We start from the raw sequence: 24,801 nt of genomic DNA, 5'->3' as shown, positions 1-24,801 counted from the left end.
TCTCTCTGTCTACCAACATTACACATCCATCAGATGCCCGTTTCCTTCAAAGAACTTTCGATAAGTTGCAGTATCGGCCCGCATTTTAACTTCCCTGCTCCAGTCCTTTCTTCGCATTTATACATTCAAACATGTCGTCCGTATTGTCTGAGACCAAGCAAAAGCCACTGAGCGTTGAAACAACATGAGCGCCCTTACATCCATCATACCGATTTTCATCACAGCCAGAGATACGTCTCCTGTTTTTTGCTAAAGTGACACGGGTGAGTAGAGTGTACAGTGGTCCGCACTTATATGCACTTGCATCATGGATAGATCTTCTGAGCTACAACAGTTAGCTTGCCGACATGGCATTGCATCTAGCCATTGGCAGTATCAATCCGTGATATAACAATACAGTTTTAGTATACAGTTTCTGCAAGTATGTTCCCGGTACTACAGCCTAAGGGTCAAGTCTCCAGTGGTGCACAGCGTAAGTATGCACATAGACCGAACGTTTAGTTGTTTGGGCCTTGCTTTCGAGTTCGTATTTTGTGTGTCCCTGTTGCCTTCCATATGCGTCTTCTCCCTTCGGGTCTTGAATAATCACTTTGATATCCGTAAATCATAACTAAGTAAACTTGGTAGTTGGGCCTTCAGCTAAGCAACCTTGATTTTGAGCCGTCAGTCGGCTTGTGTCATCGTTAGCATGTGGGCTCACCCACTCAACTGACTCGATGGAATGATTCCTGCTCAGCAAGTTGAATTTTTGCTAGTGGGTATAATTGTTTCTATTGCACCTGCACAGATTTTTCCGACCGTTGGTGCATCACTCAACAGCGAAGTCAGCTCTTATATTAGTTAAGACTCAACTGGGAAGGATTTCAAGACAGCCCACTTTGCTAATGCAAAGTTTAATAGTCAGAATAGCTCAGGGACGAGGAAGAGATAACAAGTCATGATAGCACTGCCGCCTGGCAGAAGGAAGCTTGTATTCGACGCATTTGGCTGAGTGCTAATGGTCCGTCTTTCTCACAAATTCTTGACATCCAGTTATGCAGGGCACCTGATATTTCCACATCACAAAGACACTCTCACACCAGCAAAACATCACGACCAACAGCTCCCTTGTGCAGGCCACTGAAGGAGCCTTGGCTGTGAACGGAATGCACCTTTAGTGAGCCTTTTTTTTGGATATGGTCTCCCAAGTTGAAAGCTCATAAAATATGTTCGTAGTCATGGTGTCAGAAGGCCCATCATCAACCGTCACCATGTACGATGCACTATTGAAGCAACCATCATTCGCCACCAGTGTCTCCATTGAGACGTAGGCTGTCTACAATAGTCCAAAGCAAAATTACGGGACTTGTTTTTACGTGTTTACCACTTCACACCGTCGGATATCTCCTGTTATCTGCATCTCCGTTCAGCTTAGGCAATCGATCTGCCCACAGCTAGCACCAGGGCAGCCCACGTTCCTCAGTCTGAGCAATGCAGTTTGTTGAAAATGATGCATGTCGTAAAGTCGACATCTCAGCTGTTGTAAGTTTAGCCGAAGATACCGGGAACTTAACAACCCCCAGACTACCCAATTTTGATATCTACTGTGACCACTCCCTGATAACATCCTCGGCATTGTCCCTGTTGCATGTGTCCCTGAAACAACACACAATTTGTTGCGGACGGCACAAGTCGACGGGCCATTCTGTCGGTACTGTAGCATCTGTTGATATAACTCATGTTGTTTAGAGATAGCGCGTATGTTCGATAGATGGTTCCTGCTCTAAGTGTCTGGTGTTAGGGGTGTCAGAAGCACTGATATGGGGGTGTATATGCCTGTTGGAGCAACAGATCACAGTAGCCGAGAATAAAACTTCACCTATCTATTAAAGTGTGCTGAAAAAGGTTAATTACGAAACTTTTCTATTGACAATGTGACAATCACATTCAACAGGTTACTAAGAACAGCCAATTGATCACCCCGCTTATTGTCTCAAAGACTGGACTCCTTGACATGGAATCGAGATGGGAACTCATAGTCTGCTCTCAGAAGCCACGTTATTCAAAGAGAAAAGCATGATGCCTGGGTTTCAAGTCAATAACAGAGTCATAACCCTCTCGGCACCCAATCATCTCCTTATCATACAGGTGAGGTCTAGCGGGTACCGTACCCGGCGGCTCAACACCCTTGTTCGAAGGTCAATAAAGATCCTTGCCCACAATAGCCTTATTGATTACCACGCTCCTCACTTCACCAAGCCCAACCAATGAAAATATGCCATTCACCTTGCGGAATATGCCAGAATATCCTTCCTCATTCAAATCGCCTGTCACATTCTTTGACCCTCACTCTCACACCTTGATTGCATATCGGCGCGTCGAGACCCTTGCATCCTATATTGTTAATGCGAACAGACGCACGTGTCGTGCATCCTGTGTCAAAATCCACTTTTCCAGCAAGCGTTGATTCCATTATAGGGTCGAGAGGTATATAAATCTAACCAGTCGTCCGAGTGCGGAGCATTTCCTTAAACTTTTGTTATTTCCTTAACAGAAGAGGCCGATCATTGGAAGCTAGACCGTTGGAGCTTGTGAAGGGCGGTTTTTTGCTTCTCTTTAGTCACTCCCTCTGCTTCTTTGTTTTTTTCTGTCCTTTCTTGCTTCTTTCTTTTATTTCACTCATTCCTTGCCTTCTTTTCTCTTCTCACCATTCGCTTTCCTCTTTTCCTTTTTACCAACAAAAGGATCAAAATGAACGATTCCTCACCCCCTTCCTCCGGCCCTCCCAACGATCCCTCTCAGTCAATCTGCTTCAACGCCGCCCTGGGCCTGTCCGTCCCCGCTGCCAGTGCTGGCAATGGCACTACCCAATCTCAGCCTGCACCCGCCACCAACGCGGGCAACACCGTACCCGTCGACCCGACCCTCGAGCAAATGGCTGATGCTGTGCTCTCCACTGCCACCCCCACCCATCGTTCTGCTGTTGGGCCCTCGAATGGTATGACTGCTGCACCTACCCACAGTCAAGACCGGGGTTTGCTGTTATCGCCTGCTCGCATTGTGCCCGCTGCGTTGCGTTCGGCTGCCACTGGGCCCTCGGTTATTCGTGGGCTGCCTTCACGTCCAGCTTCTCAATCATCGCCTGCTAATCGTGTTCTCGCTCCTTCTCCGCGAGGCCGTGATGCGGCTCCGGCAACTCCTTTAGATCCGATTTCTTGTTCAAGTTCTTTTACGTCTGGTTTGGCTGCCAACGTGGGCATCAATGGGAATGGCGTCATGAATGCCACGTCCGCGTCTAGTCCGGTTGTCTCGAGTGGCTTGAGATTTTCATCACCGGATCCGTTCGTTGGGGTGAGTTTGTTTCTTGATTTACAGCTTGTCTCATGCCTTGTGATGACCCATCTGTTCAGTATAGGCGAAAAACATGGCTTGTCTTGTTTTGTCTATTCTTATTCACATCATTCAAATGCATTCATTTCTGTGTTAGACAAAGCACTAATTCTTTTTCAGCCTTCACATCACACCACCAAGAACAAGAACGAGAATCTTTTCGTCTTGGGCTCTTCGTTCTTTTCCTCATCCTCCGCCTTGGCTGGCCCTTTGTTCTCACCTGCTTCCACTCTTTCTGGTTCCGCTGCTGCTACCGTAGGAAGTTCTCTCACAGGTTTCGCGTCTTCTCCTCCAGCAAGTCTCAGTTTCGATTTCACTGCTTCCGGTACTTTCCCTGGTTCTGCAACCACAGGTTTTGCAGCTATTTCATCTGCTGCAGGCCTTGGCTCTGCAACTGCCGCCACTTGTGGTATCAGTTCTAGAGCTATGGTTTTGTCTTCTGCCCCCGACCATTCGGCTGTTAGTCGTCTTGGTCTCGGTTCAGGCGCTACATTTGGCTCCTCGGCCGCTGGCTCGCCCGCCGGTCCGTCAACCTTGGCCACTCCTGCCACTGATGAAGATGATAATAACAGTGATCACAACAATGAGAAGATGGAGAGTGGTGATGATGAGGCAGATGAAGTGAATGAAATGAATAACAACATCAAGATTGATAAAGGCAAGGGCAAGGCTGTCGACTATGGTGACATTAACGATGACGCCAATAGCAACAGCAGTTTGGAAATGTCAAATGCTGCTGCTGTCCCGCACCAGATAAACATTCCGGAAGATAAGATGTATGATTGGGAGGCGAATCCTATTTCGGCTTTTTGTAAGTGGTATTTGTTGTTTATTCACCCATATGCTTCGCAGATCGTCCATTGCTTGTTCTGCTCTCGCTTTATCCGCTCCTGTCCGGCGTCAGCTCTTCACTTGCCACACGTTTTTCGCGCCCCATCCTCTCCTCAGGGATAAACTTTGCTAACACCTTATCTCCAGGGATCCGCAACAACCCCCATCCATCCCCCCACCAATCTCTTTCTCTCAAAGACTTCTATTCCGGCCTCATCCCCCCCTTCCCAACAGACCCTGCACTCCCCTTCGCCCCCTGGCGCGTCCACGACCTGCCCCCCTTCCGCCCGGAACCAATTCATCGCGCCGTCCAGGTCCCCCTGCGCTTCCTCGCGTCCATCGGCCAGCTCTACCCGCGCGCAGTTTTCGCAGTCTCCCGCCTGCCGATCCATGCGCTCACCCAGAGCCCGCAGGTTATGTCAGGCGAGATGCTGGCAAAGTCTGCACTGATGCACTTTGCCGTTGGGGGCGCCACCGCCGGTTTAGACGCGTTTGCTACAGAATGGGACCACGCTGTGTACGGGGTCGTCCTCCTCCGGCGAGATTGGCCCACTGGCGGGGTGGCCGCGCTTCCCAACGACAACGGCACGACGCAATTTTTCGAAGGGGTCAAGTCCGCGTTCGGGGTTTTGCCGTTCGGATTGGAGAAGTGGAATTATCTTGTTCATCGCGAGACCATGTGGGATGGGACGGTGCGGTGGGGGGTGTTGGTTTGCAGGGGATATGAGGGTGTCCAAGGGCCACAGAGTAATGCGGTGCTGAGAAGGTGGTGTGAGGAGAAGGCACACGGGTTTGGGGCGAATTTGCAAGCGAAACGGGTGCTGGAGCATATGTTTGGCGTGGTGCCGACGTTCGGGATGGTGATGCAGGACCTGGGAGGGAAGCAGGATTCTGAAGGGGGAAAAAAGGGAGTGGAAAGGAAGAGGAATGGGGAGTGAGTATGAGGTAAGGTCGCGAGTGCTTTATGGAGTTTGAGCAAGGTTAACGTCAAAGTTGATTCGTGGTGTTAAGGATGGACAAGACACTGTGTTCAGGATGGATCGGGGCGTTGATAAGATGGGTTCATTCTCTGCTACAATAGCAGGCAGACATGGTGATGATACCCACGGAGTTAGGATTTTTGCAGTTAGATGTCTCGGTAGCCAATGCATCGTCATGACCCCAGAATACGATGACTCTCTGGCTATTGAAGTGATCTCTTAGTGTTGATGTCTCTCATAGATGGTTTGTATGGTGTTCTTGCCCATTGAGCGAACAGTATCACTCGATCAGTAGCGGCAGTAGGCAATATTGACAGATATTTCTTTTTCTTTTGTTTCAGGATTGAGCTGGTCAGCTCTCACAGACAGGAAAATAACTCCCGTTGTGCTGGTGGATGAAGAGGCAGCCTATATGCTTGTGTTGGGATTTTGAAAATGAGGTGGAAAGAGCCCAGTATTTAGTTTAGGTTTGAAGGAGAAATGGCACTGACTCAAGTGGTGTAGGGGGTTTAAAAACAGGCGTATGGAGTCGGAACGATCGTGGGAAGTTTTCTTACTAAGAGTTCCGCTGAGACCCGCTGAGACCCGCTAGCCAGTTACCTCTTGAGTTGACTTTGTGGCTAAAGATTCCTCTTTTATCTCATCTCAACTTTCCGATGCTTAGTCAATGAGCGTATAACAGCTACTGGGACAGCTGGGAACATTGAAAATTTTTTGATTCTGTTTTACTTCAGTCGCAGGGGATGTCGCGCAACGTTTGCCGGTGGTAACAGCCAGATTTTGATAGATGAGGCCGATGCGTTTATATACACGTGCCATATCCCCTTGACGCCCATCACCACATTTTGGATACGATGATAAGTCCAATTTCCTTCGCCAAGATACATCTAATCCAAATCCATCTAGCAGGCATTGCCTTTGTTGATGAGATCGACCACTTTGATATCCGAGAGGGCATACATGCTTAGACCAGGGGAGAACTGTCTCACTTAGGCTTTACATTATGGATCCCACATAGCACAAACACAGTCAACCTTTAAAGTACCAGAACTCAACATAGCCTGGTCAATTGCTCAATCAAGAGTTGACAGATAAGATCCGTTTTTTTTCATGACTGACTCAAAGTTGTCGTTGTTTCTTGCTTCACACTTGAACTCTTCTGTAAACTTTTCTAGCTGGATAGGCACCGGTCGCTTTCAAGTTATGTTCCCAACCTCAGCTTTGATCCCCTTGCGCGCAATCCTGTCAACTTGTGGGCAGTGAGGAACTTGTTGGCCTTTAATTGCCGACACCGACGACACCAGAGTTACTACCCTGGCCCTGACCGCCCTGGCTGTCACCGCCCCCAGTGGTAAGGGTGCTATTCTCCTCAACGTCCGCCTTGGTCATGCCACATTTTTCAAGGGGAGAAATCTTTGTAGTTGTTGGAAATGCGCTTGGTTATATAGTTGGCTGTGGAGGTGTATGGGTGTTGTGAGTGCTTGGTGGTGAGGTGACTTCCTGGCTGGGGAAAGGAGGGAGGTTATCTAAAGATTTCTAAAAGGCTGCACTTATGGTCTTAAGGGGCTTCAGTGTGTATTCGGCTTTTTCTTAACATCGTTTGCAGGAGGACAGTTAACGTCGTATGCTGTTTGAGGTGGCACGATGCTCATTTCATACTGTTCTCTTTGGAACCAGACAAATTGAAAATAATAATAAAAAACAATTGAACAACATAGTGGCATGTTTCGAGAGGGTATCTAGCACTTGGCTCTTCAATGGAGCACTTAGATGATGTTCCACGTTTCATGCATGTATTGGTCTTGAGTGCATAGGATGAACTCATCTACAAGAGTACGACAACCATTCAATCAGAATACGTGTGAATCTATAAAAGTCTGTGAGATTTTGGGACACGGGACAAATATTTGTGGGCATTGTTCCATTGGGAGACACTCTGAGAAGCTGGAACAGTGGCGAACAGAATACCAGGGGCGTGATGTGATGTTGGATCCCGAACGGACGTAACTCGTGTCGGCAACAGTAACGGAGAAAATGAAACTTGAGCGTATAACAGTGCTACGAACAAATCACGTTACGCAAATATAGACCAACAGACAAACTTAACCTGATGACCAGTGCTTATGCGGAATTTTGACAGACAGGAGGATATATGCAGGCAGGCGCAGTGTTCATCTCATAAGTCATGGAATTGTCGGGGTCCAACCATTTAAGTATTCTGGTATTACAAAGAGTCTATATGGAAACAATAGGCAACATTATGCAGGCAACCCGTGATCCGGAAGTTCTCTCAACCGCCGCAAGGACGGCGTAGTGGAGCACAAACTGAAATAATTGTCACAGAAGCCTGTCAGGCTACTAAATTTGTGCTTGATGACTGCAATGAACTCAAGACGTTGCTCAATTGATGAAACATCCCACCAAATGAATGAATAAAGCATGTTTCGCACTTCACACCTGATGGTCATGTCCAAAGAATCAACGTCCTCCCCAAGCTAGCTCGGTGCCCTTTCAATTCTCAGATTAACTACTTCAATGCATTTATCGTCAAGTATTACCTAGTCATGCTGCATTCCTCTTGTAGAGTGCATCTTGCCGCTCTCCACAATGATGCCAAAGGAGAGCTGATGGGTTCCCAAGAGTTCTCTACATGTGATTTGCCAGAGGACGTACCGCCATTGTCAGAGGGGGCAGGACTGGGGCCAGGATGAAGGTTCTCCTCGTACTCAATATCCAGCTTAGATGGGCCGCAATGGTTACTAGGCGACATGGTTTTGAATCGTGTTTGCACATTGGCTTGGTTTTGTATGTGTCTTGGGCGTCTTGTTTGTGTGTGAAGACGTATGTGAGTGGAGGGTAAGGAGAGCTTTCCACTCTTCGGAAAGAGAGGGAGGGGGTATTTTTAGATTATCTGGGGGAGGAATTTTTGAGGGTCACGAAATCCTTCTGATGGATGTTGATCTCATAGTCTTAGTTGGCTGCAGAGTGAGGGGACATGGCTTCGTTGTTAGCAAACCCTGATGAAGTGAATGTAAAAAAAGCCTTAAAATGATATGGGATGTTCAATGGAGGGTTGAATTATTAGGAACTATCAAGAAGAAGCGACTGGGGAATGTGGATGTGGGAGGGAGTGGGATGATTTCTTGGACAGCGACCTAGTGACTTCTGACGGATAACAGCAAGCGATCATTGATTCGCTCTGTCAGGGGTTTGAGCACACAATATCACTGTAGATGATGGTTACATTAAAATATAGCTAAATGAAGCTCTTCAAATTACTGATCATGGTAACAAAATTGTTTATGGTAGGTCATGATTAGGATTCTCGTGAAACGAGTGAAGTCGAAAGAGTGAAGGGACTTCTTTGTATCGGGGTGGTCAGTTCCCATATGGGCATAATATCACTGTATCTTAGAAAGCCTTTGAAATCGTTGTATCGAAGCAGTGGCTGAGAGGTACAAAACCATTGGATCTTTGCTCTGGAATTTCCAGGAGCAAAAATAGAATTTTCTTCATTTATATCCCATCTTCTTACATCATCTATGAACACAAAAATAACATCGCTGAAGTGCAGTCTCTTGTGGTCCTTCGAGCGCAATTCTAGACTATGACATCATCACATGTGAAATCCCTTCGGCGTTTCACCTCCAAACCCTTCCTTGGCATCTGTATCTTTGGCCCCGCAATCGGCGAAATTGTCTTGGCGTCCGGGGAAGCGGCCAAAAAGTTTGGGCGGGTCCCTCAATGTCTCCGGCGCCGATTCGGCTGCGCGAGTGCGACTGCGATTCACTCAACCGTCTAACAACCATCTAGCGGCAACAGACCCAGACGCGGCGTCGAGGCGGGCTGTCGTATTAAACACAAGAAGAGGATTACACGACTAAGAGAAGGGAAACAGCCCAGCCATGGCGTCGCAGGGTAAGGACGACAAGAAAGGCCCTTCGCCCAGTCCGCTGAGGAGTATCATCGCTGGGTCGACGGCGGGCGCTGTTGAGATTGGTATGTCCCCTTCGTACTACTGCTACTCAATTTGAATAGCTAACAATTGGCAGCCATCACCTACCCCGCCGAGTGTACGTCTTCTCTCTGACTCCCCGGACTCCTTCGACGACGCTGACCTCCCCAGTCGCCAAAACTCGCATCCAGCTCAACCGGCGGCTCGCCGAAGGCCAAAAGCTGCCGTGGCCACCGTTCGGTCGGCAGTGGTATGCGGGGTGCACGACGCTGATTATTGGAAATTCGGCGAAGGCGGGTATTCGTACGTATCTTGCACAACTAAACGCTCAATGGAGAGATGCTGACGGGGGAACAGGCTTTGTCGCTTTTGATCAGTATAAGAAATTGCTAGCCGACGAGAACGGTAAGGTCTCCGGCCCGCGTAATGTGCTCGCTGGCTTTGGTGCTGGTGTGACCGAGTCATTGTTGGCGGTGACGCCGACGGAGAGTATCAAGACTACGCTGTATGCTCCTCCCCACTCCCTTTACCAAGTCTTTTCCCAAGCGCTCCTCTCCCCTCCCGCATCCTAAGGCTAACTGTTGCTGCGCAGCATCGACGACCGCAAATCCCCCAACCCCCGGATGCGCGGCTTCCTGCATGCAGTCCCCATCATCGCGCGCGAGCGCGGCATCCGCGGCTTCTTCCAGGGCTTCGTGCCCACAACCATGCGCCAGTCTGCCAACAGCGCAACTCGTTTTGGCGCCTACACCGGTCTGAAACAACTCGCTGAAGGCTATGTCGCGCCGGGCGAGAAGCTCGGCGCGGTGAGCACGTTCCTGATTGGCGGCCTGGCTGGGCTGATCACGGTGTATGTGACGCAGCCGCTGGATACGATCAAGACGAGGATGCAAGATCCAAATGCGCGGGCGTTGTACGGGAATTCGTTCCGGTGTGCGGGGATTATTCTTCGGCAGGAGGGTGTGCTCACTTTTTGGTCGGGTGCACTGCCGAGGTTGGCGAGACTGATCATGAGCGGGGGGATTGTGTTTACCATGTATGAGAAGAGTATGGAGTTGATGAATAGGCTGGATCCGGAGAGGAAATATCTATGAGGGGAGATTATAGGGATGTGAAAAGGCTAAAGTGAGAGAAGAAGGGGATACCCTGTTGCAGATATGCCGTGATGTTGATAGAAGGAAGCCTTGGTAATCCTAGAGGGATTTGGTTTTGGAATAGACTGTCAACGCTGCAATGCCTGGACACTTGATCTTCCGACTCGAGTGAGCGTCGGGCTCCATAGCTGCCGTTCATCAATGTAGGAAACCTTGGCTTGAAGCTGACCATATAATGTCAGGACAGCCGAGCCACTGCAGCTGATAAGAGCTAAAAAGTGGCGCGATTAACAAGGAGGAAGAGCAGACTGCACTACAAAATAGCGACAAAATCCTAATGCCGTGGTACACTTATAGTACACTTAATGCACATGTTCCTCTCCCTTGTCCCTCACTGCAGCCGAATCATACCCGTAATCCTCTTCGCGATCCGCTGCCACCACGTCCGGTGCGGTGCCTCCTCAATCTCTTTTAACACGTCTTTGTAGTAAGTCGGGTTGCTCTTGGGCTCGAGTAAGTCCGGTCGTGGACGGAACTATTTCATGTTAGCATCTCTTCTCTCTTCTGAACACACTTATCAATCCTCTCTGCACGCTCTTCACAACACCCTTCTGGTTAACCACACTCTCGCCTGTACAACTAGCGTTTCCTCACCTCTACAACATCTTCCCCTTTCCCTCCAACCCTGCCCCGAAACCACCCGGGTAGTGAAAACGGAAACAACATGGGATGTAACATACCACATGCCCGAAACGCCCCTCAACCAACACATACATAGCATTCACCTGCACCAAATCCGCGTTCTCCTGGCTCTTAAACGTCTTCGGCACCGTTGGCGCAAGCTTGCCCGTCCCCAGCCGCTTCGCCAGCACGTTCTGCAGCTGGCAGTCCGGCCGCAGGGAGTCGACAGGCCACCGGGTGAGGAGCGATTGGAAGTGTTTAACGGGGAGCTTGGGGAGGTGGGGCATGTTAGTCTTTGTAGAACGAAAATCAATTCAAGAAGGGGGAATAAGGGCGTGCAGATAGATGGAAGAGGTTTTGAGGGGACGGGAGATTGAGGGCAGAGCAGTAGATGGTTACAAGTGGGATGGTGAAGAGGAGCGATGGGAGAGAGGGGAACGCGACCGACGTACTGTTCTTGCGGCGGACATGGTTGCGGCGTGTTGAGGTTGCGGGTGCTAATGCGCCGAATTGCGCTCGAATGGTTGAGGGCTGGAGCGCATGGTGAGGGCGATTGCATCATTGAAGTTATCGATAAGCAGCCGAGCCCGTCATCTTATCGATAAACATGTTATCTTTGTTATAGCGCACAATGGCTGACAGTTATCCTTATCGATAAGAATCAAGTGAGAGAAGCCAATCTTATCTATGCTCACTTATCAATTCGCCAATCCCAGCCGCAACAGGTACTCCTGAGGCAACCCAGGACAAGCCTTAGCCTCTTGGCACAGGCAACGGCGGCTCCACCTCGCAGCTGCGTCACCTGAACAGCGCCTTGCGCTCCCCTTTCCCTTTCATCATTGTTGTCTCCTTTTGCTGTTGGCGCCGCGCAATCAAAGCCTTGCCGCCCATCATCATCGCATTCACCTCGCGCTCGTTCTGTTTGTTTTCCTTTTGTTTCTCATTGACTGCCTCGAGGTTTAGTTTCTTTTGTTTTCTTTCTGTGATTCCATTGTTGACAGAGACTCGCGGATATCAATCCCCGTTTTGCCGACCGCATTACGAATCATCCAGAGCATCATCCTCATCGTCGCGACGATACCCATAGATTGACATCGCCATGGCGCGATATGAGCGGGTATGTCCTCCGCTCAAGATTGCGTAGCCCAGGCTGACTTTGCAGGTCAACACCCAACCCGACGACGAACCACACACGCCCGTCGACGAACGCCCTCTCGCCGCACATCCCGTCTATCCCATCCCGAACTCTCCTCCCCCATCCTTCGAGGAAGCCGTTGGCGCCACGCGACGCGATCCCCCTGCAACCAATACAACGCAGAATGTGCGAAACAATAGAGTGAACGACGATCTAGCCGATGCGTTTGATGCAGACAGCGATGACGAGGCGGATGATACCCAACGCTTGGTTAGGAGTGGGAGCCAACTAGCAAACGCAGGGAATGGAGAGGGATCGTCGGCTAGGCCGAGTCAGGCCGGCTCGAGTAATTCAGGAAGTCAGGCTAGGCCGGCTGGGCAGAGGCCGACAACGGGGAGGGTTTATGGAGGTGGTATGGCAAGGGATGGCGTGTTCTCGAACTTATCGGCCAAGCCAGAGGTGGGCGATCCGGAGAAGGAAGATTTGCCGCCGGTATGTTTCCCCTACACTTCTACACTTCTGGTGTACACCTACTAATGTAACGGCCAGTCCTACGAACAAGCAGCAGCCGACATGGCCCCGCCCTACTGGGAAACAACCATCCTCGCCCCCGGCCTCGGTGGCCCCGACGACGTCTACATTGATGGCATGCCCGTCGGCTCCTTCTTCTCCTTCATCTGGAACGGCATGATCAGCATGGCGTTCCAGCTCGTCGGCTTTTTGCTAACCTACCTCTTACACTCAACCCACGCCGCGAAAAATGGCTCCCGCGCCGGCCTCGGTATCACGCTCATTCAGTACGGGTTTTACATGAAGACGCCGCCACCGGGATCCGATGCGGGGGGGTATGGTTCACGACTCGAGGGCGGATATGCGGCGCCGCCGGACCCGAATGCACACGAGTTCGAACCGGAGGATGTTAATGGGGGAGGTAATGAGGGGGGGGACTTTACGAGTGGCGATTGGGCCGCGTATATACTTATGATTGTGGGGTGGTTTATTCTGATTAGGGCCGTGACGGATTACGTTAGGGTCAGGAGGCATGAGCAGTTGGTGTTGCAGAGCCCGGATCGGGGCTTAGGAATCCCGATTATTGCTACGGGTGAGCGGCCGGAGAGGGTTGTTTAGGGGGATGATGTTTGGAAGTTGGAGTCATCTCTGTGTTTCTGTAGCTCGGGTTTTGGCATACGGCGTGTTTGTTTCAAGGATACAGGAGTTAGGACACAGTATAAGTCTTTGGAGTTGTTCTACTGCACTACTACCAATGCTCGCCTGTCTTGTACTGTGCGTGTGGGGGATGGAGGGGGGGTGCGGGGTTACGTCGATTACATCACCCAATAATCACGACTGGCCAACTTCAACTTCACCCAAACAACAAGCTTTTCAACCCTCATATACCCTCACATACAGGGACAACGAACAAGTTGGCGTCCCCCAAGAACCTCCTGCGCATCCTCAGCTCCGTCTCTCTCCGCCTGCGCGCCCTAGTGCCCCTTCCCGCGCAGGATTTTGGTTTCGGATTGTTTAGAGCCGCCGAGCAGCAGCCTGTGAGAGAGATTTCGAATATCGCTATGGCGTGGAGATGCTCTGGTGGGTCAAATAGAGATTTGGTTGAGAATTTGTGGCGGAATGGCCTAATTACGCACGAGGTGGTCAAGGAGGCTTTTTTGAAGGTATACTCCCCCAATCTCCCATCTCCCATCTCGCCTCTCTTCCCCTCCCCCCCCCAAAAAACCTAAAACAGCTCCCATCAAAGGAGATCAGCCAATGCTAACACGACCAGGTCGACCGCGCCCACTATGCCCCCTCCTACCCCTATGACGACTCCCCCCAACCCATCGGCCATGCCGCCACTATCTCGGCCCCGCACATGCACGCCTCCGCCGTCGAACACCTCCTCCCCTCGCTCCTCCCTTCCCCTGCCAATCCAGCCCCTCGCGTCCTAGATATCGGCTCTGGCTCGGGCTATTTGACTCATGTCTTTGCGGAATTAGTGGGAAATCACCCAGAGGCGAGGGTCATTGGGGTTGAGCATATCCTCCCGTTGCGTGATCTTGGTGAAGCGAATATGAGGAAGTCCGCGCGCGGAAGGGAACTTCTCGACTCCGGGCTCGTACGCTTCCGCGTTGGAGACGGGAGGAAGGGCTGGCTCGAACCCGGTGAAGAGGATAAAAAATGGAATGTGATTCACGTGGGTGCGGCAGCGGAGCGGATGCATGAGGAGTTGTTGGCGCAGCTTAAGGAAGGAGGCAGAATGTTTATACCCGTTGAAGATGGGCCCGGGGGATGGGGGCAGCATGTTTGGCTTGTAGAGAAGGATGCGGAGGGGAAAGTGGAGAGGAAAAAGTTGTTTGGGGTTAGGTATGTACCTTTGACGGATGCACCTGGACCGGAGTAGCCTGAGATCAACGAGAAGGGGGAAGGGGTTCGTGAGGTGATAAGGGCTTAGCCTGTAGGTGGAGAAGAGGAAAGAGGATGGAGTCAAGAGGGAAAATGGCAATTGTTGCTGTTTTATTTCGGTCTTAGTTGGTTCAGGTCTAGGTTGAATTTTTTTGGTATCCTTCATCGTGTCACTCTGCTCTGGGATTACGAACCGTTAACTCGTTTTTGTCATACAGCCTTTTCCAGTGCTATTATACTATGAGAAACCCTACCATCTCATCATGCTTGGTTTTGAAAAAAAAAAAAGGCAGACAATGTTTGCTGGAGTGCCCCGACTGTTCTAAACAAAGCAGCCTCGAATGACCCTAAATAAAGCCCCTAAGAGACCACAATTTTAAGAATCAATATCTTGAATGCATCTCAAGCTTATTCGGCTGTTATGTATTGGATCATTGTCTCATCCTCCAAACTCTTCATAACATAGACATTTGAATGACAGTTTGACAACGTCTGCATTTTCAAACCAGCTCAGAGCCCAAAATAGCAAACTTTCCAATCCAATCAAATACCCTGACCGCTTTGCAGTTTTCAACCAACTTTTCGGGTTTCCCAACATGGAGACTTTGATCATAGTAACTGTGACTTCTATGAGCTCTTCAACAGTCTTATACGCAGTCAATGGTGTCCGGGCGACCAAGAGACGATGTCATAGTTATATCCTTCTGAGCATCATTATCCAAGTTACGTCAAAAACTGTTCTCTATCAAGCAAGCTCACTTCAGTGGTTCGACAAAAGCTACCTCTTTTGTCCTATCTTCATGGAAACCTTTCTTTATCAGAACATTTAGCACCTGACAAAAGGTACAACTGCGATGAAACTTTAATCCCAATCTTGCTTCCGATCAAGCCTGATCAATAGTGTCTACAATCTATCCTTTCTCTCCGACCCTATTTCCTCCCACCCCTCAATTTTCCTTTTCAGAATTTCATTCGATCGATCCATTTGCCTCACCACACTTATAAAGACACATGCCACGACAGCAGAACTGTCTTCTACATTCCATGTTGGCCAGATGGAGATCTTTCTCTGCCATGGCTTCCCATAACCTTGCTGTTAGCCGCAAGTGACCACGGTGTGGACGCCGTTGACCTACCTCTGTCAGCCCGGGCTCCACTGAGGTCAGGGGCACACTTGACCTTATATAAGAGCCGTGATCATCCACCCTCACGCGTGTGTAGTTAAGAAGGTAGAGCGTTGCTATTATACGGCATCCATTGTGCTTGACATGTCCCTTCAGAGCCGGGTGTTCCGCAGGGCCACGCCCAAGTAAATACTCCCATCACTTTGCAATTTTTATACACCCAACAATCTCCAACTCCGACACCTACTCGGAGCAGTCAGCGTCAGGCTCCCTGTCTTCGCACAGCGAGTGGGATCTGAACCTCCAGCTCAGACTCCGACTCATATGGGTCCGGGTCCTCGCCGGGTCTTCTGACACCTTGGGGTTGAGTCTGCGCGCAACAAGGGGAACGGGGAGGGCGTAACGTTGGGATGGGCTACCCCGTGGCGGCATCGAAGTCGAACAGTCGGAAGGGAGAAGCCTTATGGACAACCGCATTCTTTGTTTGGTGACCGTGACGGCCTCTTCTGCAATTAGGACGCCTGTGAACTGTCTGGTGCCGTCATAGGCCATGATATATTTTGGGTAATTTTTGAATACATATACGAAGGTGAGCATTTCCAGTTCGATTGTGTAGCCGTGCTCCTTTATTTTTCGGGCGAGCAGTTCACGGAGGAAGCTTTTTGAGACTTTAATGCAGAAGCCCGATTTCACTGGATAGACCCTGGAGATGTCGGCCCAGGGGAAGCCGACCTGCTCTGCCAAGAGAGTGACGATGCCGGCGGGGGTCGCGTTCCGCCAGTTGCGGCTGCTCCCGTCCACTCTAAGGGATGCGTAGCGGCCGGGGGGATTCATCTGGCTGTTTCGGCTGGTTAATTACCTCCTCGGTACTAGCCATGAGTCCCGCTTAAGGAGAGCGTCAATTGCTTTCAGATGGGTACTCTTCCCGACCAACTGGTCTGGTGTGACGGAGGACTTGGTCTGGTGCAGGCAGGGATCGACAATAGGCCAAATGGGTTAGATGATGGCCACTGACGATGTGGGGTGCACAGCGAAGTCAATTACTACGTGTAATAATCTTTCTTGATCCTCAGTGTCCTTGTGTCAGGGAGAGGAGGAACCAAGGGAAGTCTATCATGACCGGGCAGCTTTCTTTATAGAATCCTCATCATGCATCGGCCATATGGCTCATTCTCTTCGGTCATCCGGCTCTAGAAATCTTCCGGGATCAACCACGTATTTGCGCCGCTCACAATCATCCTGTCTCTGGTGTCCCTTGTGTTGACAGTCGGGGACATCCCTTTCCTTGGACTGCCGTGTCCATGTGACACCAAGCTCCTGAAAAGCTGTCGCGGTTATGTGGCCATAAGCCCTCCTCCCTCTTAGGGGCGGGTTGGGAAGGGACAGAAGAGGGACGGGGTAGGCGATATCCTCGGCCAGGCGTTGAGACCTAACAGTTCAAGACAATACTGCTGGCAGCGTCAACGGGCTGTTGCAGTGGACGTTCACAGCGGGCGGAGCTGGCCGGTTGGGCAGAGACCAATTGTTGAGCCATGGCAGACGCGCGCCTTTAACAATGCCAGACGGTACTACTTCGGTTCCTCTAGCCTGACAACATAATTTTACCTATTTCTGGCCGCGAGTGGCTCTCGCGTTTGACCATAAGCCATGCTCCCTTTGTTGCCTGGGTGGTGAGTCACTGTATGAGCGGCTTGAGGACGACTGGACAGGCACGAGGTTAACTCATTTCAATATCCTCTTGTACTCCTCCTCTAGAGAGACCAATAATCAAGCCAGGCATGTTGTTCCAATGTCATTGGCTCCCAAAGAAAGGCTGTCGAAGCAGGCTGTCGCGGCTGGCCCTTAGAGCGAGAGTGTCAGCCGAGGAAAGGGCCAGATGCGAGGAAACCTGGATCTAGTCTTGCTGATGTCCTCTGAAGCACTATTCTCAGCAATCTCCCGTGCTAATCCTAGGATTCATCGTTTGCTTGGCCTGGGAAAATCCCTCAGACTCTCAGGGGTTTTTAGGAAGTAAGGTGAAGGAAAGCGGCCGGGACCCACATTGCGTTAGCAGGACGCAGCGGGCAGTTAGAGGGCATAAAAATGGCGCGGCTCCAACGCCTTGAGATCCAAGTCGAGTATACAATCAAAGGGAGACGAAAACTTGCCATAGCGCTAATGTTTGGTTATTGTCTTGTTGCCGCTTGGCCCAAGAAGCAAGTCATTGTTATGCTGTGTCTTATGGAGTGGCCAGGGATGACTCATCGCTGGCGAAGCCGGTAATGGTGTGCTCCTAGCTCGTGTCTATATTTGCTATGCCCTCACGCCGTCCTCCAGCCCTCCAGCGCTAGCAAGCTTCGGCCGTGTAGTGAACACACAGAGGGCTGCTACAGAGGGCTGCTGCAGAGGGTTGCTACACAGGGCTGCTACAGAGGGCTGCTGCAAAGAGCTGCTGCAAAGGGCAGCTTCAACGGACTGCAGGTCTTTATCGAAGAAAACAGGAGGACGATGATCCGTTACGGGGTGAGTGCTGGCCCTTGGCTTGCTGCTGCTGGCTCCTCAAATCACTCTGAAAATCGTACTGTGTCCGTTGGAATGGCAGACGGGGGCTCAGTGCGCTAGTACCATCTTCAAGGCGTGCTCCTAACTTGTGCCCGCGTTAGCCATGTCTTGGGGCTTGCGGTGAAGGGCTCTCGTGCTTGGTGGTCTCTTGATGCACTCAAGGGCTTGTCTACGAAGATAAATACTACGCAGAGCTTCCCGTGCCTAAGCAGATTAAGGATACAATGCAGCCAAGGATCTGCAATCGTGCTGACCCTGCTTAATTGCTTGCTGGAGGCCCGCAACTTCTACCTGGCATGAAGTTGTGCCGTCTCTCCTCCAGCTGTGGTCGCTTCCTCCTGCGGGTAGGCAGCTAGTAGGGCTCTCATCCTGGGTGGAGATTTGCGAAACTCGCTCACCTGCCGCGAAGCGGTTCGAAAGTTCCTATCAGTCGCGGCTGGGTGTCACACTGGGCTGTGCCAGCGGGCCGCCGCAGCGAATGAATACTACGAGGGGAAAAGGGCTTCTCAAGCTCCTGGGTGTTGGATGTAAAAGAAAATGGTGAATGTGGATGGGAATGTTTATTTGGGCGTTGCCCTGCAGGACAAGCGGCCCTGGGGGAATCAGTCAAGCACAGTAGATGCCGCAGAATAATAACACTCTACCTTCTAAACTACACACCCATGAGGGTGGATGAGCATGGCTCTTATATAAGGGCAAGTGAGCACCTGTCACGACCAACAATGAGTCTATGTGGGAGAGTAGCTTCCGTGCAACTCACTGATCGGAGTAGAAGGGAGTTGTGATCCATCAAACTCGGATCTCCACCTCCAAAAGCTGAGCATTGGGAAAGTGTTCCTCAACACACAAGGATGTTGACTCTCAATAGTTTATGCTGCTGAGGAAGAGGGAAGAGAAACCACAAGAGCAAATGAGATGTATATAAATTCCAAGCAGGGCCATCTGGCCCAAGAAACACTCCAGTCAGCAATACAAACAGTTGCTTACCAACTGGTGACCACAACGGCCACTTTGGTTGTGTGAGAACTCCTGTCTCTTAATCCAGCAGCCTGGCAGCTCTCGAACCCATTTCAGCAGTTCTGTCTGGATCGTTACATTGACGATAAGTTCGATATACTGGGCTCTTATAATGGGTTGTATGAAGGATACGGCTGAAATTCCTGGAGCGTCTCACACAAGAGGAAGCATAAGACCACCAAGCTCAACGATAGGAAGCAGAATCACCCAACTGAGAGATCTTTTTCTGTTGGTCTGAAGGAGAAGACCGCTGACGCATGCTGTGTGGCTTGCTCCAAGTTGACTTCCATATATCGATCCTTGATAGCACGAGGGAATCGTTGGAGACTTTGCAAACCGTAATGAACCATCAACTCTGCCTGGAGCTGAGAACTGCTCAACAAAGTCGCCGGTTGGTAGCTAGTACGAGAAACAGACCCTTGAATAGAGGAGCTTGTAGAGTGTTGTGATTCTGGCCGTTCATGGACGAAGTTGAGAACTTTTTTGCTTCAAAGAAAGGATGATAACTTTTGGTTTGGGTTGAACATGTGCTTACATAACCCAGTGGGGCATTTGAGGGGAAGTTGGCTACGATGTTGCGAGAAAACTTCAGCTCGGACACATGTGGGTTATAGTGCTGCGGGAGAAAAAAAAGGGTCCAAAATAGCATGGAGGGAAGTTAGCAAACTTGTGAGAGAACATATGTCAGACAGAAGTCAGTCACAATGTTTTGAGAAAAGCTAGACCGGGTAAAAGTTGACTGTAGTGTTGCGAAAGAAGTTTGTAGGTTGATCCATCTCAAGTGTGGTGTCGTAAGTCTTCTGGCGAACAGCATGGTAAGGGTAAGCACAGCCAAAGTTACGTTGTGCCAATGATTGGATGGCAGCCAGCGGGCATGTTTAGCATGCATAAAGGCTTAACGCTCCCAGCTTTGTGTGGATTGCACCTACATAAGGGGGACTCTGTCTTGAGCTGCACGACCAGTTCAGCTCGTGTCCAGTGTACTACGCCATCTGATCTCAAAACTTCCGTCATGACTTAGCCCACGTTGCCCTGAAGCGGGCTTGCTCTTACAAGTCAGTCTTGAAACAACCTCATGCAATGACCTCCCAATGATGCTGTTTTTACTCGTCCATCGTGTACTAAGCATCGCCAAGAGTGAGAGATTGTACTGAGTGATTTGGGAACTTGTTACCAAGAGGCTGAGGCATAGAGCAAGGCGACTCTCTCTTTGGCAGGTTGACTAAACTTACCGTAAAGTACCAATTGAAAGGCTCAAGAGAGCAACTATTGAAAACGCCGTGGTGAAGGATTTAATAATGAGATGTACGGGGTGTTGTGCTGTTCGGAACAATGCTTCATTGAACCGCAGCTGGTTGTAATTCTGCTTCAATTCCTTTTGCCCACATGTTCATTAGAAAATCAAGATTTTCCAGAATAAACAAAGTACAAATTCTTGAAAAAATTGCTTAACAGCGCTGGCGCATCATGTTTCTCACCTAAGATATCAAGGGCTGTAATCATGGCCTCAAGGTTCCCCTTTACTTCTCATTACCAAACCGTGGCTCAATCATTATCAGAATTTGATCAATTCAATTTTCCACAGTCACAAAATTTCGCAGATATAACTAGTTCAACACTTTGGCCCCCATGCACTTCTTGAGTGTGAACCCGTTGCTCGGCAACGGCCAGGGTTACGTAGACAATCTCATAAACCTGCGCAATTAATGAATCTATCTTCTCTACCTACGAGTCCAGAATCGTCAATAAAAAGCGATAATTCTGTGAACATCCGAAGTCTTCCTTCAGCATTCAGAAAGTTCCAGTTTGCCAATCAACTCCTGAGCACGTTCCGTATAATAGGGACAATCACTGAAGCTCAAACGCTGCTATCGTACACACTCCCTGCTTCAAGGGCCAAAGCCAAGCCTCATTTACCTTTCTCATCCTTAGCATGCCCATCCTTTGCCTTCTTATTCTTTGTCTCTGTATGCTTGGCCCCTAGAGTGTCCAACTCCATGTTCAACAGCCCATCCTTCTTCACCATCTCCTCCAACCTCTCCCGCAATTCCCGAATCTCCTCCCTCTGTCTCTTGCACACCTCCCCCAATTTCTCACACTCCACCCTCGCCCGATCCAGCTCCCCCTCAAGCCACAGGACCTCCTCTTCCCAGCTGGCGTTCATCTCTTTAACCAGCTTCCTACCTTCATCCTCGAACTCCTTCTTTACCTTTTCGAGCTTGGACTCCAATTCCCTTTTCTCCTCCACAAGCTTGATCTTTTCTTTCTCGAGATCGGAAATTTGTGCCTGCAGGGAGGTGATGGTGGAGGAGCTGGTGGACGCCTCAGAGCGCAGCATGTCCAACTTCAGGTTCATCAGGCGGATTTCCTGTGCCCAGTGTGATTGGCCCGCGCGGACTTCGGCTTCGACTTCATCATATTCTTTATTGCGCTCTGCAAGCTCGGCTTTCGTTTTTTCGTGCATGATCTGCAGGTCATTCAGGCGGGTTTGGAGCTGGTATAGCTCGGCATGCAGGTTGTTGCGCTCGCTGCGCAGGTTTGCTAACATGTTGTGCAGAATCGGGATGTCGGTGGGCAGCTCGCCTAACGCGTTGTTCTGGCCGGTTGTAGTCATCGCTGTGGAAGCATCAGCGCTCTCGAGCTCAGTCCCAGTCTTCTCCTCCACGGTATCACCCTCCCTGGTACCGCCATCACCGGCCTGCTCCCCATGCTCCCTCATTACCCTCTCAACCACCCCCTTTATCCTCTCCAGCTCTCCCTTCACCTCCCCCAGCTCTTCCTCAACCTCAACTAACCTATCCTTCGCAACATGCCACTTCTCCCTCGCCTCTAACAGCTCATCGCACACTTCTGCAGCAGCCAACTCCGCGTTGCGTAAAGCCGCAGCAAGCTGCTCACGGGAGAGGGAGCCGTACTTATCTACGAAAGCACGGTGTAAGGAGGCGTGGGTTTCGTTTTGGCCCGGGAGGAAGACATCGTCATCTCTGTTGGGGACCGGACTCCGGCCCGGAACCGTGGGGTTGTTGTAAGGTAACTGGCCGGATAGAGCTGCATCATTTGGATTGACAGGGGGCACGGTGCGGGGACGCGGAGAGAGGGAGCGATTGCGATCATTCATATTCGCCTGGGAGCAAGACCGAACGCTGACGGACTCGGAGGGGGAGCGGACGCGATAAGCGCGGTCGACGGCACGGTCGGCAGCTGAAGAGATATTGGTCTGGTGGCTATCGTGATGCTGCCGGATCGTGCCGCTAAGGCTCGTGAGACCATGTTCGGGAGGACAAAAGGTCTCGGGACACGTTGTGGGAGCGGCAATACGAGGCTCACCCACAGAAACTGCGCAGTCGCGATGCTTGGTTGAGGGGTAACGATCACGATGTTGGGTAGTGTGGTTGAAGTGAGCTGCGTGATCATTAACAGGACTGGCTGGGCCAATGTCGCGGTTGTTGTTGTTATTGTCAACAAGCTGCATAAGATCACCAGCAGCACTCGTTTCAGCCGCGTTGACCATCTCAGCCATGCTCATCGTATCATCCCCAGCCCGCCGAAGAACCGGGATTGGAGTCCCCTCCCTCTTATATATACGATGAGCCACAGTCAGCTCATCCTTATCAACCTCATTCTGAATCTGAGCCCTAAGCCTCTGATTCTCCTCTTCTGCTTCCTTCAACTTGTTTTCCAACATAGAAACTTCACCAGCCAGCGCCTGAACCCTAACACTAACCCCGCCATAGGCCGCTCCGAGTTCATCCCTCTCCCTAATGACCTCCTGCAGCCGTTGTTGCATCGCTTGTGTCTCCTTGGCCAGGCGTGTGACGAATTGAGCCTCGTGATCGGCTAGGGCAGCACGGAGGTGCGCACACTCGGCTTCGAGTTGGATGCGCAGAGAACGCTCAGCTGTGAGATCGTGCTGGAGGGCATAGATTACGTCTTGGGAGTCGGCGGCGTGCATGTGAGGACCGCCATAGCCATGATGGTGAGCGGGCATGGTAGGAGGGGCCATGTCATAGCCATGAGAAGCAGTGAAACCGCCACCAGTACTAATTTTGGCTGGATGCGGCTCAACAGGAAAGGCAGGGACTGGAGGGAGAGTGCTCTGCTTGGACTTAGTCGACGAAGCAATAACTTTTATCTTCGCAGACGGACCAGATTCAGCGTCCTCATCATCGGAAAGCACGATGGCAGTGTCTTTGGTATTGGACGAAGCAGTGACATTTTTCTTTGGAGGTCGACCGCGGGGACGCTTGGGCGCATTAGGGTCTTTCTTATTGCAAGTGTGTTTCTTTGCCTTTGCGAAAGTAGAATCATTATTATTGCTAGCGGTCGAGGCATCTTTGGTGTACGGTTTGTCTGACTGCGAGGGATCGAACCAGTTAGTTTGTAGTGTTTTTGCGAGGACGCATTTGGGACCGATTATTTAGATCGTGAAGGTTGCTTGGGACCGTGTACCTTCTTCTCAGGGGCAGAAACAGACTGGATGCCATCGCTTTTCTTGCCGCTGCTACCGGGCTTGCCTGACTTGGCGTTGACGATGATGCAGGCATCCTCATCCTCGTCGCGGCGAGGATAATCGTAGACCATCTCTGCCATAGTGGTGGTCGTTGTCTGGGCGAGGTCGGTCGATTGTGGGCGTGGTAGCAAGCGATGATGTTGGAGGAAAGGTAGGTCGAGATATCGGTGGTTGGGGAAAAGTATGCAGAAAGGAAAATGTCATACAGTCGGGCGCGGAGCGAGAAATTTTTGTAGAAAGGAAGCGCGAGGAAAACAAATCTAGCAGGGGCTTCGTGACAAAGAAAGGGAGAAGGATTTCACAAATGCGACGAAGGTGACTGAAAAATATGTGGAGGGCCCACACAATGCAAGCGTGATGGAAGTATCTTCGTGACAGTTGTTTAATCTAAGATGTCCTGGTCGGGTCGTCGAAGCTGGTTGGTTTACCCTGCTTTAGCACGAGAAAGAGTGGTCTATGATTCCATAGCCGCGAAGTCGGTGGCGAAGAGGTGCGTGTAGGCTGTGATTAGGGCTCACAAGACGGCAAGCTGATTTAAACTATTAACATCAGTGGAAAAAAAGCTCTAAGTGTCAGAATAGAGCTGAAGGAAAAAGATTTAGCTTCTTGTCACCAAGTCAGTGGCTGAAAAGTGTGATTTGGGTTCACTCAACACCACCATGCAAGTGTCTCGTGGCATCAGCAAAAACAATGAAGGATTGGAACTGGGATGAGGGAGCCAGCGGAATTATTTTTGAGGAAAGCATGGTTGCGCAGCCATAAAGTCGGTGGCTGAAAGGCGTGTTGGGTCTGTGACGACGGCTCCTGCGTTGCCGTGATGGAAGACTTCGTGAGTTTGGCGAAACCAAAACTATGGAAAACATATCTCTCACGACGATGAGAGGGAGAAGAATCAGCAGTCAGGACTTTGGTAGCTCAAAGCCGTGAACAAGTCTTACACGACGGAAATATCGCGCCCCTTAACCATATGAGTGTTTAAAAAAAATTGCGGCAATAGTATTGCAATAAGCAAAGCAAAGTGATGGGACGGGAGTTGGGATGAAGTGGTGAAGTGGTGAGATTGGGTTTTGCAGTCATAAAGCCAGCCGTTGGAAGCGATGATAATAGGGCTGACACAACCCCATGATAAGAGTACTTTGCGAAGTCAGTAAAAACAAAAGCTCT

At 50.4% G+C, this 24,801-nt stretch overlaps 5 protein-coding genes across 5 annotated transcripts; 3 read left to right on the top strand and 2 right to left on the bottom strand.

The window, feature by feature from the left end:
* Nucleotides 1–2,730: 2,730 nt before the first annotated feature.
* Nucleotides 2,731–5,138, top strand: CTHT_0049660 (uncharacterized protein; the record flags this gene model as incomplete). Its single annotated transcript, XM_006695257.1, has 3 exons — nucleotides 2,731–3,330; nucleotides 3,490–4,180; nucleotides 4,348–5,138. 3 exons carry the CDS (start codon nucleotides 2,731–2,733, stop codon nucleotides 5,136–5,138), a joined length of 2,082 nt encoding a protein of 693 aa, XP_006695320.1.
* Nucleotides 5,139–9,085: 3,947 nt separating this feature from the next.
* CTHT_0049650 (putative transport protein) lies at nucleotides 9,086–10,229 on the top strand (the record flags this gene model as incomplete). Its single annotated transcript, XM_006695256.1, has 5 exons — nucleotides 9,086–9,179; nucleotides 9,233–9,253; nucleotides 9,307–9,438; nucleotides 9,493–9,640; nucleotides 9,728–10,229. The coding sequence occupies 5 exons, from the start codon at nucleotides 9,086–9,088 to the stop codon at nucleotides 10,227–10,229; spliced, it is 897 nt and encodes a 298-aa protein (XP_006695319.1).
* Nucleotides 10,230–10,620: 391 nt separating this feature from the next.
* Nucleotides 10,621–11,380, bottom strand: CTHT_0049640 (uncharacterized protein; the record flags this gene model as incomplete). The annotated part of the gene is made up of 3 exons (XM_006695255.1): nucleotides 10,621–10,764; nucleotides 11,015–11,179; nucleotides 11,363–11,380. The coding sequence occupies 3 exons, from the start codon at nucleotides 11,378–11,380 to the stop codon at nucleotides 10,621–10,623; spliced, it is 327 nt and encodes a 108-aa protein (XP_006695318.1).
* Nucleotides 11,381–12,009: 629 nt separating this feature from the next.
* CTHT_0049630 (uncharacterized protein) lies at nucleotides 12,010–14,443 on the top strand (the record flags this gene model as incomplete). The annotated part of the gene is made up of 5 exons (XM_006695254.1): nucleotides 12,010–12,027; nucleotides 12,229–12,537; nucleotides 12,595–13,147; nucleotides 13,456–13,718; nucleotides 13,829–14,443. 5 exons carry the CDS (start codon nucleotides 12,010–12,012, stop codon nucleotides 14,441–14,443), a joined length of 1,758 nt encoding a protein of 585 aa, XP_006695317.1.
* Nucleotides 14,444–21,036: 6,593 nt separating this feature from the next.
* On the bottom strand, nucleotides 21,037–23,717 carry CTHT_0049620 (uncharacterized protein; the record flags this gene model as incomplete). Its single annotated transcript, XM_006695253.1, has 2 exons — nucleotides 21,037–23,481; nucleotides 23,577–23,717. 2 exons carry the CDS (start codon nucleotides 23,715–23,717, stop codon nucleotides 21,037–21,039), a joined length of 2,586 nt encoding a protein of 861 aa, XP_006695316.1.
* Nucleotides 23,718–24,801: the final 1,084 nt, after the last annotated feature.

Source organism: Thermochaetoides thermophila (genome assembly GCF_000221225.1).
Source record: "Thermochaetoides thermophila DSM 1495 unplaced genomic scaffold scf7180000011819, whole genome shotgun sequence".
Taxonomy (NCBI): Eukaryota; Fungi; Ascomycota; class Sordariomycetes; order Sordariales; family Chaetomiaceae; genus Thermochaetoides; species Thermochaetoides thermophila.
The sequence above is the reverse complement of the archived record's forward strand: the minus strand, read 5'-3'. Positions and strand labels throughout refer to the sequence as shown.